The 19,886-nt window shown below is 47.5% G+C and overlaps 1 protein-coding gene across 1 annotated transcript; it reads left to right on the plus strand.

The window, feature by feature from the left end:
- The first annotated feature begins 2,586 nt into the window (after positions 1–2,586).
- On the plus strand, positions 2,587–11,886 carry LKAAEAR1 (LKAAEAR motif containing 1). Its single transcript, XM_035123164.2, has 3 exons — positions 2,587–3,203; positions 5,623–5,745; positions 7,567–11,886. The coding sequence occupies exons 1-3, from the start codon at positions 2,910–2,912 to the stop codon at positions 7,627–7,629; spliced, it is 480 nt and encodes a 159-aa protein (XP_034979055.1). The 5' UTR covers positions 2,587–2,909; the 3' UTR covers positions 7,630–11,886.
- Positions 11,887–19,886: the final 8,000 nt, after the last annotated feature.

Consider the following 19,886-nt stretch of genomic DNA (forward strand, 5'->3'; position numbering starts at 1 on the left):
TGCTGATCAGAAGGTCGGTGGTTCGAATCCCTGCAATGGGGTGAGTTCCCGTTGCTCGGTCCCAGCTCCTGCCCACCTAGCAGTTCGAAAGCACATCAAAGTGCAAGTAGATAAATAGGAACCGCTCCGGCGGGAAGGTAAACGGTGTTTCCGTGTGCTGCTCTGGTTCACCAGAAGCAGCTTTGTCATGCTGGCCACATGATCCGGAAGCTGTCTGCGGACAAATGCCGGCTCCCTCGGCCTATAGAACGAGATGAGCGCCGCAACCCCAGAGTCGGGCACGACTGGACCTGATGGTCAGGGCCCCCTTTACCTTTACCTTTAAACCTGTTCCTAGAAGCCCCAGCCTCTAGCCACAACCTCTAGGTATTCCTGCCCCCATCTCCCTCTCTATTTTTTAAAAAATGATTTTTATTGGTTTTACATATAATCATCTTACGTAACATCCTATCCTCTTATTTTATCTCTTTGGCTCAACTGAGCCTAACGACTTCCCTCCCGCCCGCCTGATGGTTTACAAAATTAAACTTTGCACCGTTACATTTCACTTCGTTTCCTATCCTTGTTACATCATTACCTAAAATATTCAATGACTCAACCTGAATAGGTAGCAATTTCATCTTACATATCTTCAGATAACCCTGCTAGTGATGTTAATTGCTAACAGTTGTCTTTCAAATATAATATGAATTTATTCCAGTCTCTTTGGAATGCTTGGTCTCACTGGTTCCGGGTTCTTCCCATCAGTTTCGCCAGTTCTGCAAAGTCCATCAACTTCACCTGCCACTCTTCTTTTGTTGGTATTTTATGCTGTTTTCATCTTTGGGCTAACAAAATTCTTGCCACAGTTGATGCATATAAGAACTTTTTTAAAAAAACTTGTCTCGGTATCTTTTTACCCACTATACCCAATAAAAAAGCTTCTGGGTGTTTTTTTAAAAAAACAAAAGTGTATTTAAACGTTTTCTTTAACTCACCATTTCCCTCTCTGAGTTTCAGTTCAGCAGGCCGGCAAGCAGCCGGCTTGCTGGTCAGTGCATGTGTGTGAAGGCTGGGCAGACTGGGAGGGCATGGGAGCCTCCTTGCCATTGTCTGAGTTGCCTGGCAGCTGGGTTACCATGGAGACGTTTGTACGCTGGAGGCCTGGACCAAAAGGACAGACCAGTACAAGGCCCTGAGAGAGGCAGGAGAGGATGTTGATTGGCAGGTGAGAGAAGGGTTGCAATGGGAGAAACTGAAAAGTGGGGAGGTTTGTTTTTAGGGTAAGGGCAGGCATCCCCAAACTTCAGCCCTCCAGATGTTTTGGACTACAATTCCCATCTTCCCCGACCATTGGTCCTGTTAGCTAGGGATCATGGGAGTTGTAGGCCAAAACATCTGGAGGGCCGCAGTTTGGGGATGCCTGGGTAAGGGGGAGCCTGAGTCAGGCTAGCAGGAGCTCCTGGGGGCTCCTGGCCAACAGCTGGCACCAACCCCAACTAGGAAATTCGCCATCAAGGTCACAGGTAACCTGTCCTGTCATGTCCACTTTTCCCATCATGCACCCTGGAAAGCAAAGCATGACCTGGTGCTTTTCTCTTTTGACCAACAGGGAAACTATTGTCTTGCATTGTATCTAAAGACTTGCTAATTGAGACTGAAGTTTTGTTCTCAACGAAGTGGCTTTTAAAACAACAACAACAACAACACACACACACACACCATTGAATTTCCCCAAAAGGTAAGTGTCATTACAAAGGGGTGTGTGAGTGTTTAACAGCAATATTTGCCCAAGCTTAAATGTAGTAAAGGCTTACCTTCCAGAGCTGGGGTGAGTATTAATTAGCACAGCAATGCTTAAGGAAAGCGCTGGACAAGTGGCAGGTAGGATGATGCATTTAACAGAACAAGATAACAGGATTTATTTCCTTTGGGGAGTAAGTGCTGGAAGTAAGGTTGCCTTTGCCAATGGCCGGCAGGAATGTGCCATGGGGCATGTGGGGAGCATCAGCGTGGGGAGCCCAAACAACTCAACCGGGTGTCATGTAGTGATGGGCCCTGGCCCATTCAAGAACCTGCATGGAGCAGACAGAATTACATTCTGGACCTTCTAATTCTGTGATCTACACAAGAGGTTCTCTGTGGTTGGCTTCTCCCAACCAAATGTTCCAGCAGTACTTTTTTTTAAAAAAAAAAAATAATGTTTCCATTCTTGGACAGGGTTTTGTAAGAGCAACACCCCCTGCAGCAAATCTATGCCTGCGTCCATCTGCGAGTTGCGGTTGTGAGCCATCACGCCTTCCAGCCCAAAAGATGCTTGCTGGGCGAGACATGATTCATCAGAAGCCAGGCAGAAAATGCCACAGGCGCTGACTTGGCACTGAGGAGTTGTCCGCTACTACTGTAGCTTGTGGCTGAAATTCTAGTTAAAAGGCTCTGGTATCACCCATGAAACCGCTTCCTCTTTCTTATCAGAAACATCCTGTGTAATTTCCTGCTAGCAGGCTCAGGAGACCCCGGCGATGGGGAGCGTTTTCCTGTTTTGACACGTCTTTCTATTTTCGTTTTCTCTTCTCTTCCCTTCGTAAATCTGTTGTGGAACACAAACATGCACGGCGTGGTTTTAGGATGTCCAGCCTTTCAGCCAAACCCTCGAGCTGTGCCTCTTTTTTTGCTGTTCGGCTTGATCCGAAACTGGAAGCAGGGGATACTGTTTGCTTCCATGCCATGAAAGCAAAAGTGGGCAGGGGAAAATAGTGAGGGGGGCTTGGTCAGGCCCCTGAACTGGGCATTAGACACCCCTGATGTACAGAGTTGGAAAGCGTTTCAAATAGCCTTGTGTTTTCCCATGGTCAAGCTGTTTGGCCTTCCTCTCTTCCATAGCCCTCCTGCCGAGCAGCATCCAATCCAAGTCGGCGAGATAAGCAAAGATGTCCAAGGGCGGAGCTCTCCAGAGAACTAAGATGACAATGCGACACCCGAAGCGTTCGAGCGCCAGTGAAGCAAACAAGATGACTCCAGCGCAGATGGCGCGCTACTTGGCCTTTGCTGACCCCAGTCAGCCCAAGGTGAAAGAAATGCTGGCTGCCGTCCTCATGAAGGACAGGAAATTGGTGCCGGAAGAGGAAAAGGTGGCAGAACAGAAGAACCTCATCGGGGTCCTGAAGGCCACCGAGGCTCGGAACCGCCTCCGGAACACTAGGCTCCAGTACCAGAATCTGAGAGTGAGTTTGTATGGGGTTTGGGGAGGGGGGCAGCGATGTCAGGGGCAGGCTAGATGAGGAGGAGAGCTGGAGACCGCCTAACCGAGAGGCAACCATATTTCTCCTTTCTCTCAGCCCTATGGGGTAGCTTAGGCTGAGAGTGAGTGACTGGCCCAAGGTCACCCAATGAGCTTCATGGCTGAGCGGGGATTTGAACCGCAGTCTCCCAGGTCCTAGTCCAACACTCTAGCCACTATGCTAAATCGGCACGTAGTATCACAGAGTACTGTGCACCCTGACTTCAGTAGGGTGGGGATGTTTACTACTCTGCTTCCAGCAATAAAATATCTTTGGCTGACCCTGCTTGCCCTGTGGCCTCTAGCTCCCGACACTCATTTTCATCTCACCATAGGGGCATCTACTTCATCCTGAGAACGGCAAAGAGGTTGGGAAATGGAGGCACCGTTCATGGGAACGTAGCCAGAGACAGCAAGGGTGTGTGTGGCAGAAACAGCCCAGAATTCCTGGTCCATGCACAGATTTGTTTTTTAGGGGTTGGGAAGTGTTATCGCATGCCATTCCTAAATGCAAGCCCTGGGAAACCTCCATCGAGACCTATAGGAATAACCTGCCAACGCAGTATCAATGCCTCTCCAACTTTCCCTGTGTAATCCCCGTGAGAAAGCTAGTTCTGGAAAAGTTGCTTATTTTAGACCAGACATGGAAGATATTTTCTCTCTCTATAATCCCAAACAACATGATGTCATAACTTGGCTCCTGCTATAACTCTGGGCTTGTTATTTACAGCTCCTGCCATAAAATATGCTATAGTTAGCAAGCTTGGAACAGGACTTTGCCGCCGCTGCTGCTGCTGCCGCCACTGCTACTGTCAAAACAAAGCCTTTCCTCTCCTTCCAAGGCTGGGGCTATTTTGGCCAGTGAAACAAAGCATCTCTCTTGGGGGTCTTTAACTGGCAATAAACAACGACCGCCCTTTGCAGGCTCCCAAAAACTTGGCAACAAGCAGCGTAATATGTACACAGAGATGCCTCTCCCAAATAAACCCAGTGGCTTTTCAGGGATTGTGCCTGGGTTGACGGTCAGATTCAGGCAAACGGACGTGAGAGGGCTGAGGCCCCGACAGACGGGTGTTTGTGACACTGGAGAGCCCAGGGGTGGAAGAGAAATCCAATGCTATTTGCATTTAAAGGCAAACCTCATTTGCACTTTCTGTAGCAACACTAGCACAAAAAAAAAACACAGCCATCCTTCAGAATGTGCACTTCTCCGAATTTTGCAATGCTGTTCTCCATTGAAAGAATGTGTCCAAAACTGCACATGTTGGGATAAAGTGTTCAGCAAATGGCATATATTCATGTAAATCGCATTGCAATATGTATTCTGTTAGGGAAAGCTGGTTTGTGGGGCGAGTTGATCTTCACCCTTTCCTCTCCCAAAACAATCCTCAATTCCGCCGCCGCTGCCACCAGCACAACAGTTAGCTTTAGAGGGAAAGCTCCCATTGGTGGCAATGGGAGCTTTCTCTGCTTCTGAAGGCTTCTTGCAGTGCAGGTGGGGTTTTGCTGGAATCACAGTAGGGGAGGGCAAGGATAAACCTCCCTCCCCATACACTGTGGTCCTGATGAAAACCCTCCACCCTGAACCTACTACTATTTTTTAAACTTACGTGTGGTTGCCAAGCATGAATAGGGAGCAGCTTTCACCAACCGGGCGCCCTCCAGATGTTCTGGACTGCAACTTGCATCAGCCCCAGCCAGAACAGGTGTGCTGATGCAGGGCCGGTGCTAGGGCTTTTTGCGCCCTGGGCAAAATCACCTTCTGGCACCCCGGGCACATGCGTCATGCCCCATGCACAACGCTGCTGATGCCCCTGCGTCCCCTCCATAGGCGGGAGGAGCGCAAGCCAAAAGGAGAGCTCAGCACCCTCCCGCCTATGGAGGGGATGCTGTGAGCTCCTCAGCGGCTACAGTGAGTGAGCGGCAGCAGCAGCAGCAGCACCCATAGCTGAAGGTTTCAGCTACGGGAGCTGCTGCCACTCACTTGCTGCAGCCGCTGAGCGTCCCCTCCATAGGCGGGAGGAGCGCGAGCCGTGGGAGGGCGGCGGTGGCGCGGGGGTTTTGCGGGGCAGGCTGGCCAGCGCCCCCTCCATTTGCGCGCCCTAGGCAACTGCCTACTCCGCCTAAATGGACGCACCGGCCCTGTGCTGATGGGAGTTGTAGTCCCAAAACACGAAGTATGAATTGGCGAAGGATGAACTAGGTTGGCGAAGGATGAATTTAGAGTACCACCTTGTTTGGCCCTCAGGTCTCAGGATTGGGAGAGAGCGCTGCCATTCAGAGTAGACAGCACTGGACCAAAGGTCTGGTTCAGTCTAAAGCAGCTTCAGTTCTTCATTCATTTCATTCTCTTTCGACTCCAGGCACAAGAGATCAACTTCCTGATCTCCTTCCAGAGGAATGCTAAAGGTGCTGTGAGGCTCGAGGTCTTCCTCCCGCCCAGGAAGAACCTTAGAAAACTAGCAGACTGCATGAACACAGTCCAGGTATGTTGAATGCACAAACTCTCTGGCAAAAAATTCCTTCCCACTGACATAGCTCTCCATTTCCCGGTTCTGAAAGGGGGGCCCATCAAGAAAGAAATGTGGGGCTGCGCAGCTCCCTCTGCAGACAGCTTGTGCATGTCACTGCAGAATATCAAGGAGGCCCGGCCCCCTCTTTTAATTTTTTGGGGGGTCCTAGACCCCTCATGCCCCCCTAGATGGCGCCCCTGATTCATATGGTGGACCGTTTCCTGGGAAGTCGAAGTGAGGACCATCCTCTTCAATGGTTCTTTAAAAGCATTCAACTAACTCACTGTGGCTGGATCCATTGATAGTTAAGAACATAAAAGGAGCCAGCTGGGTCAGACCAGTGTCCCATCTAGTCCAGCACCCTGTTCTCACAATGGTTTACTAGATTTCTGTGGCAAACCAGCAAGCAGGACCTGAGCACAACAGCCCTCTTCTCAACCCCATGGATCCCAGCGACTCTTATTCAGAAACATTCCTGCCTCCAACTGTGGAGGCAGAGCCAGGGGCGTAGGAAGATAGGGGCCAGGGCCATCTTAAGCGCCCCTGGCACGTGGAGCGACGGATCCCTCCGGCGCCCCCCGCCCCGTTTCCCAGCGGGGGGGGCAGGCACAGTGCAGTTGTCAAACCGGCGGACCGGGCGGGCGCAGCTCTGTGGTGCCCTGCGCCACCGGGGGTCTACCTAGAGCCGGCCCTGATAGGGGCGGTATGGGCGGGCCGCCCCGAGCAGCGGACTCCAAGGGGTGCCATCGTGGGCACCCGCCCCCGGAACACGTGCCACGGCCTTCTGGGAGGTGCGCCATGCCCCCAGGAGGCGTGCCACGGCTCTGGAACGTGTGTCCCGCACCCTCCGGGAGGCTGGCCCCCGGCCCCAGTGCCGCCATTGGGCAGAGCCACCACAGCTAATAAATAGCCTTCTCCTCTGTGAATTTGCCCAATCCTCCTCCTCCTCCTCCTCCTCCTCCTCCTCTTCTTCTTTGAAAACTTTACTGAGTACAGTGGTCCCTTGGTTCTCAAACTTAATCTGTTTCATAAGTCTGTTCCAAAACCAAGGCATTTCAAAACCACAGAAAGTAATGCAAAACGGATTAATCCGTTCCAGACTTTGAAAAACAACCCCTAAAACTCCAATTTAACATGAATTTTACTATCCATTGATCCATAAAATGAAAGCAATAATCAATGTACTGTACTATAAAATAAATGAGACAGTGTTGTAGATGACAAAAAATATTATCCACACCGTCATAAAAACAAATTAACTTAAAAGTCCTCAAAAACAAAAACGCAAAATAAATAGCAAAAACAAAAGTGCCAAACTTAATACATTTCGGAATTCCATTTGACTTCCAAAATGTTTGAAAACCAAGGCGCAGCTTCTGATTGGTGCAGGCATCCTGAAAACAATAGCCGACAACTGCATCGGATGTTCGGCTTCCAAAAACATTTGAAAACCAGAACGCTACTTCCGGGTTTTCGGCGTTTGAGAACCAAGGCGTTTGAGAACCAAGGTACCACTGTATCTTAAAAACAGTTACCAAATTCATTTGTCTTCCAAGACAAATACATGCACTGATGCGAAGTCTTGCGTGCTGCCATTCACAAGGCATCAAAACAAACTTGGAGAATCTTTTACATTACAAATTCAGCTCACAATCCATAGGGTGGACTTGAGACAATTTCTTAACCGGTGACTGCTGCGACTGAAATGGACACGGGATTGCTGCTGTTACTATTGTTAATAAACAATGCGAACCGAGACCATCTGCACACTGTTTCCTTTCCTTTGCTTTACAGAGAAGCCGGATTGAAGAGATTCTGGAAGATGAAACTGGTGAGATCTATATCAGAAAGCCTTGAAACCCCACATAGGACAAGGCAGTAAAAGGGGAGGAGAATATGCATGGAAGCCAGACAGGGACCAAATCTCTGGACAGCTCCAGCTTAGAAAAACTATTGCTGTTCAATAAACTCCATGGATTATTATCCATGACTTAAAACAAAAAACAAAAAACCTCATAGTTAGGGATGGACAAATCTATTTCAGCTCCATGTTATTTTTGCATGTGTTCACCCAAAAGTCTGTTCCATCCCATTTTTTTCCATTAATCTTCGAGATCTCCAAATATATCTTGCATTTAAATATGCATTTTAGGCTGCAGTGGGACCTCTCAACAGTTGTGTGTAAGGCTGCGCGGTCAAAATGCAATTTTGAAAACAGTGCATTGTTAAACATGTAGGATACTTTTTAAAAGAAACGATGTGGCTAAACATTCAGGAAGTACAAACAGCTGGCCAATAACTTAACTGGTGCAGATCTGCACCGTGGTCAGGGAGGTCCTGATCAGCCAAGATGGGATTCTCTCTCCAATTTGCAGTTCTGCCTTTCAAATCAATGTGCGTGGTACAGGGCCTAAAGCATCCTTTGCCGATCTGGCGCATGGCTCTGCTTGCTGAGGCTGACGGGAACTGTCATTCAAAACATCTGGAGGGCACCAGAGTGGGAAAGGCTTGCTAGAGCGTTATGCCTGGGATGGGAGATGCCAGTTGGAGGAATGCTGGACCTGAGATGAGTCATCTCCTGTTAAGAGACATGCCTTTCAGTTTGGTACGGAAGACTTGTCCTTTGGAAGCTTCGTATTTGGTGCAGTCCTCTGCCTAGTTAGCAAAATATCTGAGCATCAGACTTGCAGAATCTGCTGTGCTCTGTAGAGACTGAATTCCTTCCATTTAAACCCTGTGCAAAGCATGCAATCCTGTGCATGCTTAGCCATGAATGTGGGACTCACAGCATCCTCATTCCAGTGGCGATGCATGTGAAACCACATGATAAGCAGACACGGGCCCCAATCCCCATCTGTCCCCACCACCTTGCTACCTGAAGGCAGCCCTGTTTAGGGAGGCTTTTAATGTTTAATAGATTATTTTATTTCATTTTTCTGTTGGAAGCCGCCCAGAGTGACTGAGGAAACTCAGCCAGATGGGCGGGGTATAAATAATACCGCAAATTATTATTATTGTTGTTGTTTAGTCGTTTAGTCGTGTCCGACTCTTCGTGACCCCATGGACCATAGCACGCCAGGCGCTCCTGTCTTCCACTGCCTCCCGCAGTTTGGTCAGACTCATGTTCGTAGCTTCGAGAACACTGTCCAACCATCTCGTCCTCTGTCGTCCCCTTCTCCTTGTGCCCTCAATCATTCCCAACATCAGGGTCTTTTCCAAGGATTCTTCTCTTCTCATGAGGTGGCCAAAGTATTGGAGCCTCAGCTTCAGGATCTGTCCTTCCAGTGAGCACTCAGGGCTGATTTCCTTCAGAATGGAGAGGTTTGATCTTCTTGCAGTCCATGGGACTCTCAAGAGTCTCCTCCAGCACCATAATTCAAAAGCATCAATTCTTCGGCGATCAGCCTTCTTTATGGTCCAGCTCTCACTTCCATACATTATTATTATTATTATTATTATTATTATTATTATTATTATTATACCTTGCTTCCTCCTCTGTCAGTTTTGTATTGTCTGCCTCCCCACCCAGCAACCATATAGCCTGTTAACAACTACTAGGCACTCTCTCCATTCCAAAATAAAGCAGGGGGTCAATATGCAGCCAGGTGGTCCCTGGTCCATGAGATAGTGTGTGTGTTCCCCCCCCCATCTGCAGAGAACGTGGCTGACAGGAGTCATTGCATGAATGAGATGCCTTCACAGGCTTCAAATGCTTAGAAAATGTTCCTATATATGCCTGCTTCTAAGGTTTAACAATACGAAAGTAGATTCTACCAGGCTCATTAAAAAGCATAGGACATGTCTAAACTGCACCGCTTCGTAGGGTCATAGAATTGTAGAGTTGGAAATCTCGGCTAAAGAATTCCTGAAAGATGGGCCCTCCAGTCTCGGTTTAAAAACCTCCAGTGGAGGGGAGCCCGGCACATTTTGTGGCCTTCCGTTCCACAGCTCTTACCGTCAGAAAGTCCTTCCTGATGTTTAGTCAGAATCTCATTTCTTGTCGTTTGCATTTGTTTGTAATTTGTGTTGTGTTGGTTGGTTTTATGCACTGGTTTCGCTTGCCATGCCTTCCCGGGAAGAATTCTGGGGACTGAAGTTTCTCGAGGTGCCAAGGATTCTTTTTCTTCTTCCCCTACAAAGCTACAGTTCTCAGCATTCCCAGGGGAGAGGGGCTTTTGCCAAACCATGTGAATGGCATAATATATATATTATATATATGCCCGAGGGGTCAAGTTCATATATCTTTTGTGCAGGGAGGGACAGAAAAGGCTACTTCCAAGTCCATATCAGTTTCAAATGTGTTCATTGCCTATCTCCCTTCCACCTTCCTTTCTGCATTATGCTTATTTTTTTAAATAAAAAAATCCACATGAAAATTGGCATTTAAACCGATGTTTGGCTACGTATATTTTCGCCACATATGTGAGGGTGTCTCAATGTAGCCAACCCATATATTCCTCTGACATGCACATTTTTAAAATCAGTGCATCTTGGTTCTTTCTTGAGCCGATGACGTCACTGCGCAATTCGGAGAAGTGCGAAATCCGAAGGAGGTTATGCAAATTGTGAACAGCCCTGAGACCTTCGGGTACGGGGCGGTATATAAATTCATTAAATAAATAAATAAATGAGATAAGTAAATAAATATAACCCACCTGCCCTCCACACATGTGTGCATGTTGCATCTGAAACTGACTGGGCCAGCCATTGTAATGCTGGGAACTGTTGCGAGGGAGAGATGGAAACTTCTCCGCTTTGCAAAATCTCCAATTCTCGGGAATCTTATGGGAAAGCCATGCAAGATCCAGGGGTGGGGAACCTTAGCCCCCAGAGGCCTAATATGGCCTCCTTAAACTCTTAAGAATGCCTCTTTTCTGGCCTGGGTGGAGGACCGAGAGGGGTTTGAGTGTACGAACGAGCCTACCATACAAAGCTGAAATTTGCATCCATTGCTCTGCCCATTTTGGCCTCTGGTCCTGACGCACTTCTGGCATGTGCCCTCCCCCCAAAGCTTGCCCAGAAGGGAACGTGGCCCTTGAAAAAGGTTCCCCGCCCCTGATAAATCAAATCTGCATTGTTAACAGCCAATGACCAGCATTCCCCTGGTATGACCTGTCTTTTGAAACTGGTTCTCAAGTGCTAAACGTTCTGTGTCTGCTCTCTTTTGCCACTTCAGCGAGATTCTAGGGCAACCACCCTCTGGAAATAGGTTCTCCATTTCCTTTGCCACAATCAGGGCTCTTGGCGATGAGCGCTTGGCCTTGTGCTGAACCAAGGGGAGTGTAGCTGCTCAGACGTCTGTAGAGCCTCTAAGCTTGAATAGGTCGCTTTTTCGCATATGTAAAGTTGTAAAGATGTAAAGATAGTCACCATGTATATATCCATGTTCCAATAAAGGCAACCGACCCAGCCAGGAATTTCGGCTTCTATGTTATTTCTCCTTTGCTCACTATTCTTTCTGTGAGGTTCACCAGGGCTGAGCCACCATGATGTTCCGCAATTCACCACCCCAGTTTGTCCTGACCACCATGACTCTCATGTACCCAGGAGCATTGTGTGGGGAGGGCCAGGGGCCCCCTCTCCCCCTCATTGAATGGCCACCCAGCCAGTGTTGAGGGAATGTGTCCACAAAAGACCGTGACGGTCAACAGGTCCCCCCAGCGCAGGCAGGCAGGCAGGCAGGCAGGTGACGCAGCGTGGCCCCATGAACCCTCTGTGTCCCAGAAGACACCCAGGAGAGAAAGTTCTCCAAGTGCAATCTGTTGCCCAGTGCATTTTGGAAACAATAAGTTCCTCCTCCTCCCATTATTATTATCATCATCATCATCATCATCATCACCCTGCCCTTCACCCTAAGGTGCCACAGCAGGTTTCAACATTAAAATGCAATATTAGAAACAGTTTAAAACAGGCATCCCCAAACTGCAGCCCTCCAGATGTTTTGGCCTACAACTCCCATGAACCCTAGCTAACAGGACCAGTGGTCAGAGATGATGGGAACTGTAGTCCAAAACATCTGGAGGGCCGAAGTTTGGAGATGCCTGGTTTAAAACAACCTACAATCACAAAGATAAAGTGGATCGGAAAAATAAACAACTCCCTTCCTCCAAGACATTCCCCTGCATATATATATATATATATATATATATATATATATATATAATGACACACACACCCCGTATTGGCCCAACTATAAGTCGCACCCGCAAGTAAGCCGCACATTTAAAATTCAAGGCTTATTTGTGGGGGCAGCCCGCCTCCTGGCACTACCGCCCTGAACGGGGGGCGGCCTGCGCTCGCCACTCTGCTCCCAAGCCAGTGTTGTCACTCGGCTCCAAATACAGTATATGCCACACTTTAACTTGGCAAAAATAAAAATAAAAGTGCAGCTTATATTTGAGCCAATATGGTATATATTTTACTGCAGCTTCCCCCTTTACCAAGCATGGGCAATAACAAAAGATTTCGGACACATTCATAACTTTTTCCTCTCTAGGTTGTTGTTGTTGTTTTGCTGCATTCAGTGCCTCTCCCCCTTTTCCCGCAAATTGTGCCGAACAGTGTCCTTGTGAGGCCAATCCCCTCTCCAGCTCCATTCTCAGGAGGAGACGTCTGGTAGCTTGTGCTACCTGGGCCATAGCTCCGTGGCAGAAAGTCCCGGGTTCAATCCCCAACCTCTCCGGGTAGGCTGGGAAAGGGTCCTTGCCCGAGACCCTGCCAGTCATTGCGTTGACAACGCTGAGCTAGATAGACCGATGGTCTGATATAGCATAAGGCAGCTTCCTGCGCTGCAATGCTTAAAATGTACTGGCAGTGTAGAATAGTTTTAGGGCCCAATCTGACACTTTGAGCCACAGTAGTTTTCTGCACAATCTAGAGTCTAGACAATGGAAGATCTTATTTCTAAGGGTTGCAGTCCGCTAACTGTTCCTTTGAGTACGGTAGATACACTGAAATTAATGGCCATGACTAACTTGCACCCGCTGATTTCAATGGTTCTACTCTGAGTAAGTTTGTTGTTGTTGATGATGATGATGTATTATTATTATTATTATTATTATTATTATTATTATTATTATTATCTGGATGGCTTCCACAACCCTTCACTCTTACCTTAGCAGCAGCTAACACACATTGAATAAAAGGGGGGTCAGAAATCAATTCATCGTTTTATTCTTGGAGTCTCTGGATAACCACATATTCCCCATGCTGCTCAAGAGGAAAAAAAATACTCACTGCTCAGCCAGGTTCCTAAAACACAAGTGGAGCAACCTCCCTTGGGCTATCATCCTGCTTCTGACTCCGTTTTTCTAACACTGTGTTATATTTTGCTATATTCCAAGAGAGAAGCAGGAGGTAGCATAAAATTACACACAGACATGTTTTTATTTATTTGTACCCAGCCAGATGGACAGGGTACAAATTATTATTATTATTATTATTATTATTATTATTATTATTATTATTATTAAATGGCTCCTCCATCCTTTGCTCCTTCCTCCTCAACCAGCACAAAGTCCTCTGAAGTACTGTGCTTGGGAATTTAAATGCCGTGGGCCAAATAAAGTCTAGGGTTTATGAAATTGTAGGCAAGCATATTCCACCTTTTTAATACCTTGGCCTTTACAATTTATTAGTTTTATTATTAACATGCACTCCCAGGGTCCTGAATTTCTTGGAAATTAAATTCTGCATTGTTGCTTTTAAGATTACTTCTTCTAAATTTGTGTTTTTGTGGCGGGGGCATGGGGGGGGGGTACTACGTGCTTTGGGGCATAATCTCATACATGCTTACCTGGGTGTGAGTCCCACTGAACATAGCAGGCCTTACTAATGAGTAGACATGCCTCTAAGATTGCACCGTTATTGTGAATAGGGAAGCATTGTTAGGAACTGATTTTGTTGTGTGGCTAACCTGATTGGATTTTGTTTTGTTATATTTTGATAACTCCTTTGTTAAACAGCATTGCTGTTTAATACCTTGCTGTTGAATAAATAAACAACCGACTATAAAATATGATATATGTATGATTGCCTTGCTGTTGTAAGTGACTTATTGCATTATCCTAGATATTTCAGATTGCTTTGTTTGTTGTTGTTCATCTCTTGTATTATTATTGTTTCAATGTAAATGGTCTTAAGCACTTCATATGCAAAGATAAATAAACTGGAAGCTGAGTTCAATTACCTGTGGCATCTCTGACTCTTCTTTGCTGTCCAGAGCCTTGACTTCCCCCGGACTCGGACTATGCAGCCGCCTTCAACCTCTCTGAGCAGAGTAGAAAGGCTGAACCTTGTGTGATTTGAGGAAAGACTCCTGACGGAAATCCTGGAAAACACCTGCCAGCCATTAGACCAGACTTCCTCAACCTCGCCCCTCCAGGTGTTTTGAGACTACAATTCCCATCATCCCTGACCACTGGTCCTGCTAGGGATCATGGGAGTTGTAGTCCCAAAACATCTGGAGGGACGAGGTTGAGGAAGCCTGGTGTAGACAATATTGAGCTAGATAGACCAATGGTCTGACTCTAGTTTCCTATTTTTTTCAGCATAAACTACTTCACAGGGTTGTTGGGGGGATCAGATAGGAAGGGGGGATCTGTATATGCTACTTAAGCTTCCAGGAGGAAAGCCAGGATGTTGTTGTTGTTGTTATTGTTGTTGTTGTTTAGTCGTGTCTGACTCTTTGTGACCCCATGGACCAGAGCACGCCAGGCACTCCTGTCTTCCACTGCCTCCCGCAGTTTGGTCAGACTCATGTTCGTAGCTTCGAGAACACTGTCCAACCACCTGTCGTCCCCTTCTCCTTGTGCCCTCCATCTTTCCCAACACCAGGGTCTTTTCCAGGGAGTCTTCTCTACTCATGAGGTGGCCAAAGTACTGGAGCCTCAGCTTCACGATCTGTCCTTCCAGTTTTCTTGGCAGGGATACTGGAGTGGCTTGCCAGTTCCTGCTCCAGGTGGATCGAGTTTAGTCAAAACTCTCCACTATGACCTGTCCATCTTGGGTCCATCACAGCTATTCAAGCCCCTTTGCCACGACAAGGCAGTGATCCATGAAGAAACCTGGGGCAAGTCCGGTGGAAACTAACTGCTCAGCAATTGTCACCCCTGGGCACTTCCCTGGGTGGGGTGTGTGTGTGGTGTGTGTGTGTGTGTGTGTGTACATGTTCTCACAGGAGGTGGCAGGGAAGAGTCCTTTCCCCAAGGGCAAAATGGCGTTGGAATGTGTTTCAATTGGCAAGGGGGTGTGTGTGATTTATAAAGCTAGGTATCTTCCCTGAGCAGTCAAGTCGAAAGGATACATTCAGGCATAATATTTGTAACATTCAACAACCCCATAGATGTGCCCCACCCCCATAATTTCCATAACACCTGGGATCTCCAAGGGTCGCTTAGGGCAACTCCCTGCAATGCAGGAATCTCAACTAAAGCATCCATGGCAGGTGGCCATCCCAAACTCTGCTTTAAAACCTCCAAGGAAGGAGAGTCCACCTGCTCCCGAGGGAGACTGTTCCACTGTCAAAAAGCTCTTCCTGTCCGAAAGTCCTTCCTAATGTTTATCCTGAGTCTCCTTTCTTGTAACTTGAAGATATTGGTTCAAGTCCTGCCCTCGAGAGCAGGAGAAAACAGGCTCGCTCCATCTTCCTTGAGGCAGCCCTTCAGATATTTGAAGTTGGCTATCATCTCTCAGTCTCCTTATTCAGATAAAGGTCCAGAGAATCTTGTGAAACTCCTATATTGGAGGAGACTATCCCATGCAGACAGAGTCTCTGTGCACATCATGCATTTAAAGCACATTTAAAGCATGTGCAAAGAATCCTTCGCTGAGCTACAATTCCCAGCACCCATTACAAACTACAGTTCCCATTATTATCAGGGAAGACATGCGCTTTAAATATATGGCTTGCACGCTTTCTTCTGGCACTGAGCAACATAGTGCAACATCATATGGGATGTGTCAGCGCTGGATTGGTGCTCCAGAGCTTTCTGCTATGTACATAAAAATGTAATGCTGTCATCACGCTGCCCCAATTGGAGGATTTGTTGAGTCACATCACAATGCTGGATTTGCATAAAGCCAGAGCACAGCCTCCCATTGGAAGATTTGCAGTGCCTCATCAAGGGAGGGGGAATGGGAGGGGAGTTGGCAAGTAAATTGAAAAATAGGCAGGAGAGCCATTCTTGCAGTGAAGGACTATCTACTGGGATTTTATTTCCTTTCTAAGGCATACATAACAAGCCTAGAGGGAAATGGAAGTAATGGCAGCCAAGTAGTATCTCAAAGGTATCTGCTGCAACACTCAGAATGGATCCTTGAATAATTGTTCCCAAAAGAAAAGGTGGCAGCACAGAGAAGAATACTTGAGACTCAAGAGGAGTGGAGATCAGGAAATTGAAAAGGATAAAGGTCAGAAGGATGTCAGAAGCAGAAAAAAGGCTCCATGTCTTTTCTTCCTAAGAGCAACATCTCCAATGCAGCGTCAGAGTTCAGCAGAACTCGCTCCCCTGAAATCAGATGTAAGCAAAACATTACATTTGCAAGTTGTGGTCCTCCAGTGTAATTGGAAGCATTAAATAAAGCTTCAGGGGGATTGCCGCAGTATACAAGCCATACATGTGATATCAGTTCCTTTAATGTAGGGTTCCAGACGTCCCCGGTTCCCAGGGACAGTCCCCGGATTAACCAATCTGTCCCTGAAATGTCCCCGGATTTTAATTAATGTCCCCGGCTTTATGCCTGCGAACTTCCGGCGAGGCAACATGGTGGGCGCCATGGCAGTGAGCAGCACCGGAGGTCCTGGCCACATCAAAGTTCCAGCCAGCCAATCCGCTGGCTGGGGGGGGCATTTAAACCGAGGTGCGAGCCAGAGAGCTTCCTTCAGTGAGGCACTGAGGCGGTGGAGAACAGGAGGAGAAGCATAGAAAAGAAATGTGCCGCGTTGCGAGACAGAAAGAGACAGAGCATGGGCGTACCCAGCATGGGGCAGGGGGGCAGCTGCCCCCCTAGAAGCAGGGCAGCTGAAGAGGACAGGCAGGGACGCTGCCTGCTGTGCTCCGCCTCAGCCTGCTTGGCTGAAGGGAAACAGCAGCAGCAGCAGTGAAGCTGCCTCCGTTGAAAAAAATCTGGACCTGGACCTGGGCTAACTTCAGCCCACACTCCTTCAAGTCACAGCGAGCACAGCACAGAAAGTGCTGCCCCACAATGCTCCGCGGCACCTCATTTGCATACATGCACTCGCTCTCCAGTGGTCTCCCTGTTATGGGAAGCTGGTGTCTTGTGTGTGTGTTTTAATGCGTGTTTTCCCAAGACCAGCGAGCGCCTTTACTTGATCTCTCTCCCCCACCCCCACCAACCTCTCTCTCTCTTTCTCTCTTTTGGTGTTTTTGTAGATAGGCTTCTCTGCTTGCCTTGTGTCAAGGTGTGCGCTCGACAACTTTGGGGCATCCCCCCCCCAAAAAAAGGTCAAGAACTCTGGGCAACCCTTTCCTAAAATAAAGCATTAAATTAAAAAAAAATTAAAGTGTCCCTGGATTCCTTGAAAAAAATCTGGTAACCATAATTTAATGTTGTGGTTTTCAAAGGGTGTTACGGGAACCCCTGAGGTCCCTTAGAACAGGCTTCCTCAACCTCGGCCCTCCAAATGTTTTTGGCCTACAACTCCCATTATCCCTAGCTAGCAGGACCAGTGGTCAGGGATGATGGGAACTGTAGTCTCAAAACATCTGGAGGGCCGAGGTTGAGGAAGCCTGCCTTAGAAGATTACCCAGAATTCCCCAACGAGCAGGAAAGAGAAGCAAACTTTACCCAAAGACAGCTTTCTCCAACCCCATTTGTTTATTTAAACCTCTTTTGTTGACCACCAGCACTACGCTTTCCATTTTTAAGTTCGGAATAGACCAGTTGGTTTGGAAGACGACAATCAGGCATCTGCACAACATGACCAGTCCAACAAAGTTGATGTTGAAGAGTCATTGCTTCAACACTGGTGATCTTTGCTTCTTCCAGTACGCTGACATTAGTTCGCCTGTCCTCTGAATGATGTGTAAAAATTTCCGGAGACACCGTTGATGGAATCTTTTGAGGAGTTGGAGATGGTGTGGATAAGTGCTCCATGTTTCACAAGCATACAGTAAGGTTGGTAGTACAATAGCTTTGTAAACAAGCATTTTGCTTTCCCTGCGAATGTCGCCTGTGCGCGAATTTGTTTTACGAGTGTTCTATCATTCTACCCCTAGGAAACACGACTAGGGAGCTTTGTGTGTTTATCAGACTGGTGAGATCCAGGACGAAGCATGCGGCAAGGTCACAGAGGCAGAGGGGGAAGATTTGACATATTTGTGTGTCATCTTTCACATGTCAGTTTTGATCTCAATCTTTGGCTGCAGGAGTGAGCGTGTGGCTAGCAGGAAACAAACGGTGTTGTGGGAGGGTGAGACGGCCAGAGAGAGAGAGAGAGGAGAGAGAGAGAGAGAGAGAGAGAGAGAGAGAGAGAGAGAGATGGGTCTGTCCTCTGGTGTGGGCCCAGGAAATCGAGTTCCCGATTGCTGGAGTTGGGTGGCACCTACTGGATGAGCAGAAGAACACAGCTCAGAAGGAAACGCCGAGGAACGGGGAGAAATTAATAAATAATACAGTAATAATACAGTAAGCTCACATTCCCTGCTTTAACTGCTTTACGGGGGTTATTTTATTGTGTGCTTTAATTATGGGTGCTTATATTTTAACGTTACAATGGTTTTGATTTCAATGACTACTGAGCTTGACAGCTATGCCCTACCTCCCCTGTCGGAGACAGTATGCTTCTGGGTACCGGTTGCTGCAAACCACAGAGGAAGAGACTGTTCTTGAACTCAGGTCTTGCTTGCCCCAGGACTGAAGGTTCCCACACCAGTCACATGGCTTGCTGGCCAGCTCTCAGAGACACAACCCTTCTCTCTCTCTCTCTCTCTCTCTCTCTCTCTCTCTCTCCTCTCTCTCTCTCTCTCTCTCTCTCTCTCCCCCCCCCCCCAGAGCAACAGAAGCTGAGGAGGCAGAGAGCCAGATGGGATTTTCAGAACAACCACAGAAGCCCAAACTCTTTGCTTGCAGAAGCGCTGGGGAGGGGGGAGTGGACGGCGGAAACTGCCTTCTACCGAGCCAGATTGACTGGTCCATATAGCTCAGTGCTGCCTACACTGACTGGCAGAGGCTCTTCAGGGTTTCAGGCATGCGATCTCTCCCAGCCTTGCCTGGAAACGCTGAGGATTAAAGCTGGGAGCTTCTAAGTGCAAAACACCATCGATCTATGGCCCTCCCTGGCAAAAGTGGAAACTCAGGCATAGCTCAGGGCCTGACTGAGAGCCAGAGCGTAAGCAAAGCTGCTGGATCTGTCTTTTAAAGGCATCCAAGTCTGTGGCCATCCCTGCCTCCAGTGGGAGTGAGTTCCATAGCTTCAACTATGCGCTGCCTTTCTTTTTTCTGTCCTGAACCTCCCAACGCTCCGCTTCCTTGCATTGTCCCTCCTCAATTAGAGTGTGGTGAGAACGGGAGAAAAAACTTATCTGCATCCAACACCACCCTTCAAGAATTCTGGGAGCTGTAGTCTGTTAAAAGGGTGCTGAGAGCTTTTAGGAGGCGCCTGTTCCCCTCGCAGAGCTACAGTTCTCAGAGAGAGGGAGGGAGGTGTCTCTCGAGGGAAAGATACAGAGCCTTCCCAGCTATAGGAGAATTGGCTGATAATACTATTGGGTGAGATGGCCAAGTTAACGTGTTTAATTAGAGAAAAATCATTCCTGACACTTATTAAGGCTTGGAAATTTCTTGTGGAGTTTTTGCGCGAAGTAGAAAATGAACTTGTCATAGCTGAAGATTGAAAAAAATACTGGTTTATAGAAGAGAGAATGATTGGATCTTAAAATCATAGCTGCAGGACAGAGAGCTGCAAGTCCTGTTATCCTTATTTATCTCTCTCTAATCTCTTTCTCGCCTCTCTGTTTCTCTCTCTTTAGGTTTTCCTTTTTCAAATTCTTTTCTCCTTTCTGCCTTTGTTCTTTTTTTAGACTAAGTAGCTGTTTTATATCATTACATTACATTACATAAAAACATACTTTGTGATGGGTATGTATGGAACA

The sequence above is a fragment of the Zootoca vivipara genome, chromosome 7 (genome assembly GCF_963506605.1).
Source record: "Zootoca vivipara chromosome 7, rZooViv1.1, whole genome shotgun sequence".
NCBI lineage: Eukaryota > Metazoa > Chordata > Lepidosauria > Squamata > Lacertidae > Zootoca > Zootoca vivipara.

What these genes read in the sequence shown, in the direction of transcription:
- LKAAEAR1 (XM_035123164.2), top strand. Translation starts at nt 2,910, where the DNA reads ATGTCCAAGGGCGGAGCTCTCCAGAGAACTAAGATGACAATGCGACAC. An exon ending in TCCAGTACCAGAATCTGAGA is followed by an intron (nt 3,204 to 5,622) that starts GTGAGTTTGTAT and finishes TTTCGACTCCAG; the next exon opens with GCACAAGAGATCAACTTCCT. An exon ending in ACTGCATGAACACAGTCCAG is followed by an intron (nt 5,746 to 7,566) that starts GTATGTTGAATG and finishes TTTGCTTTACAG; the next exon opens with AGAAGCCGGATTGAAGAGAT.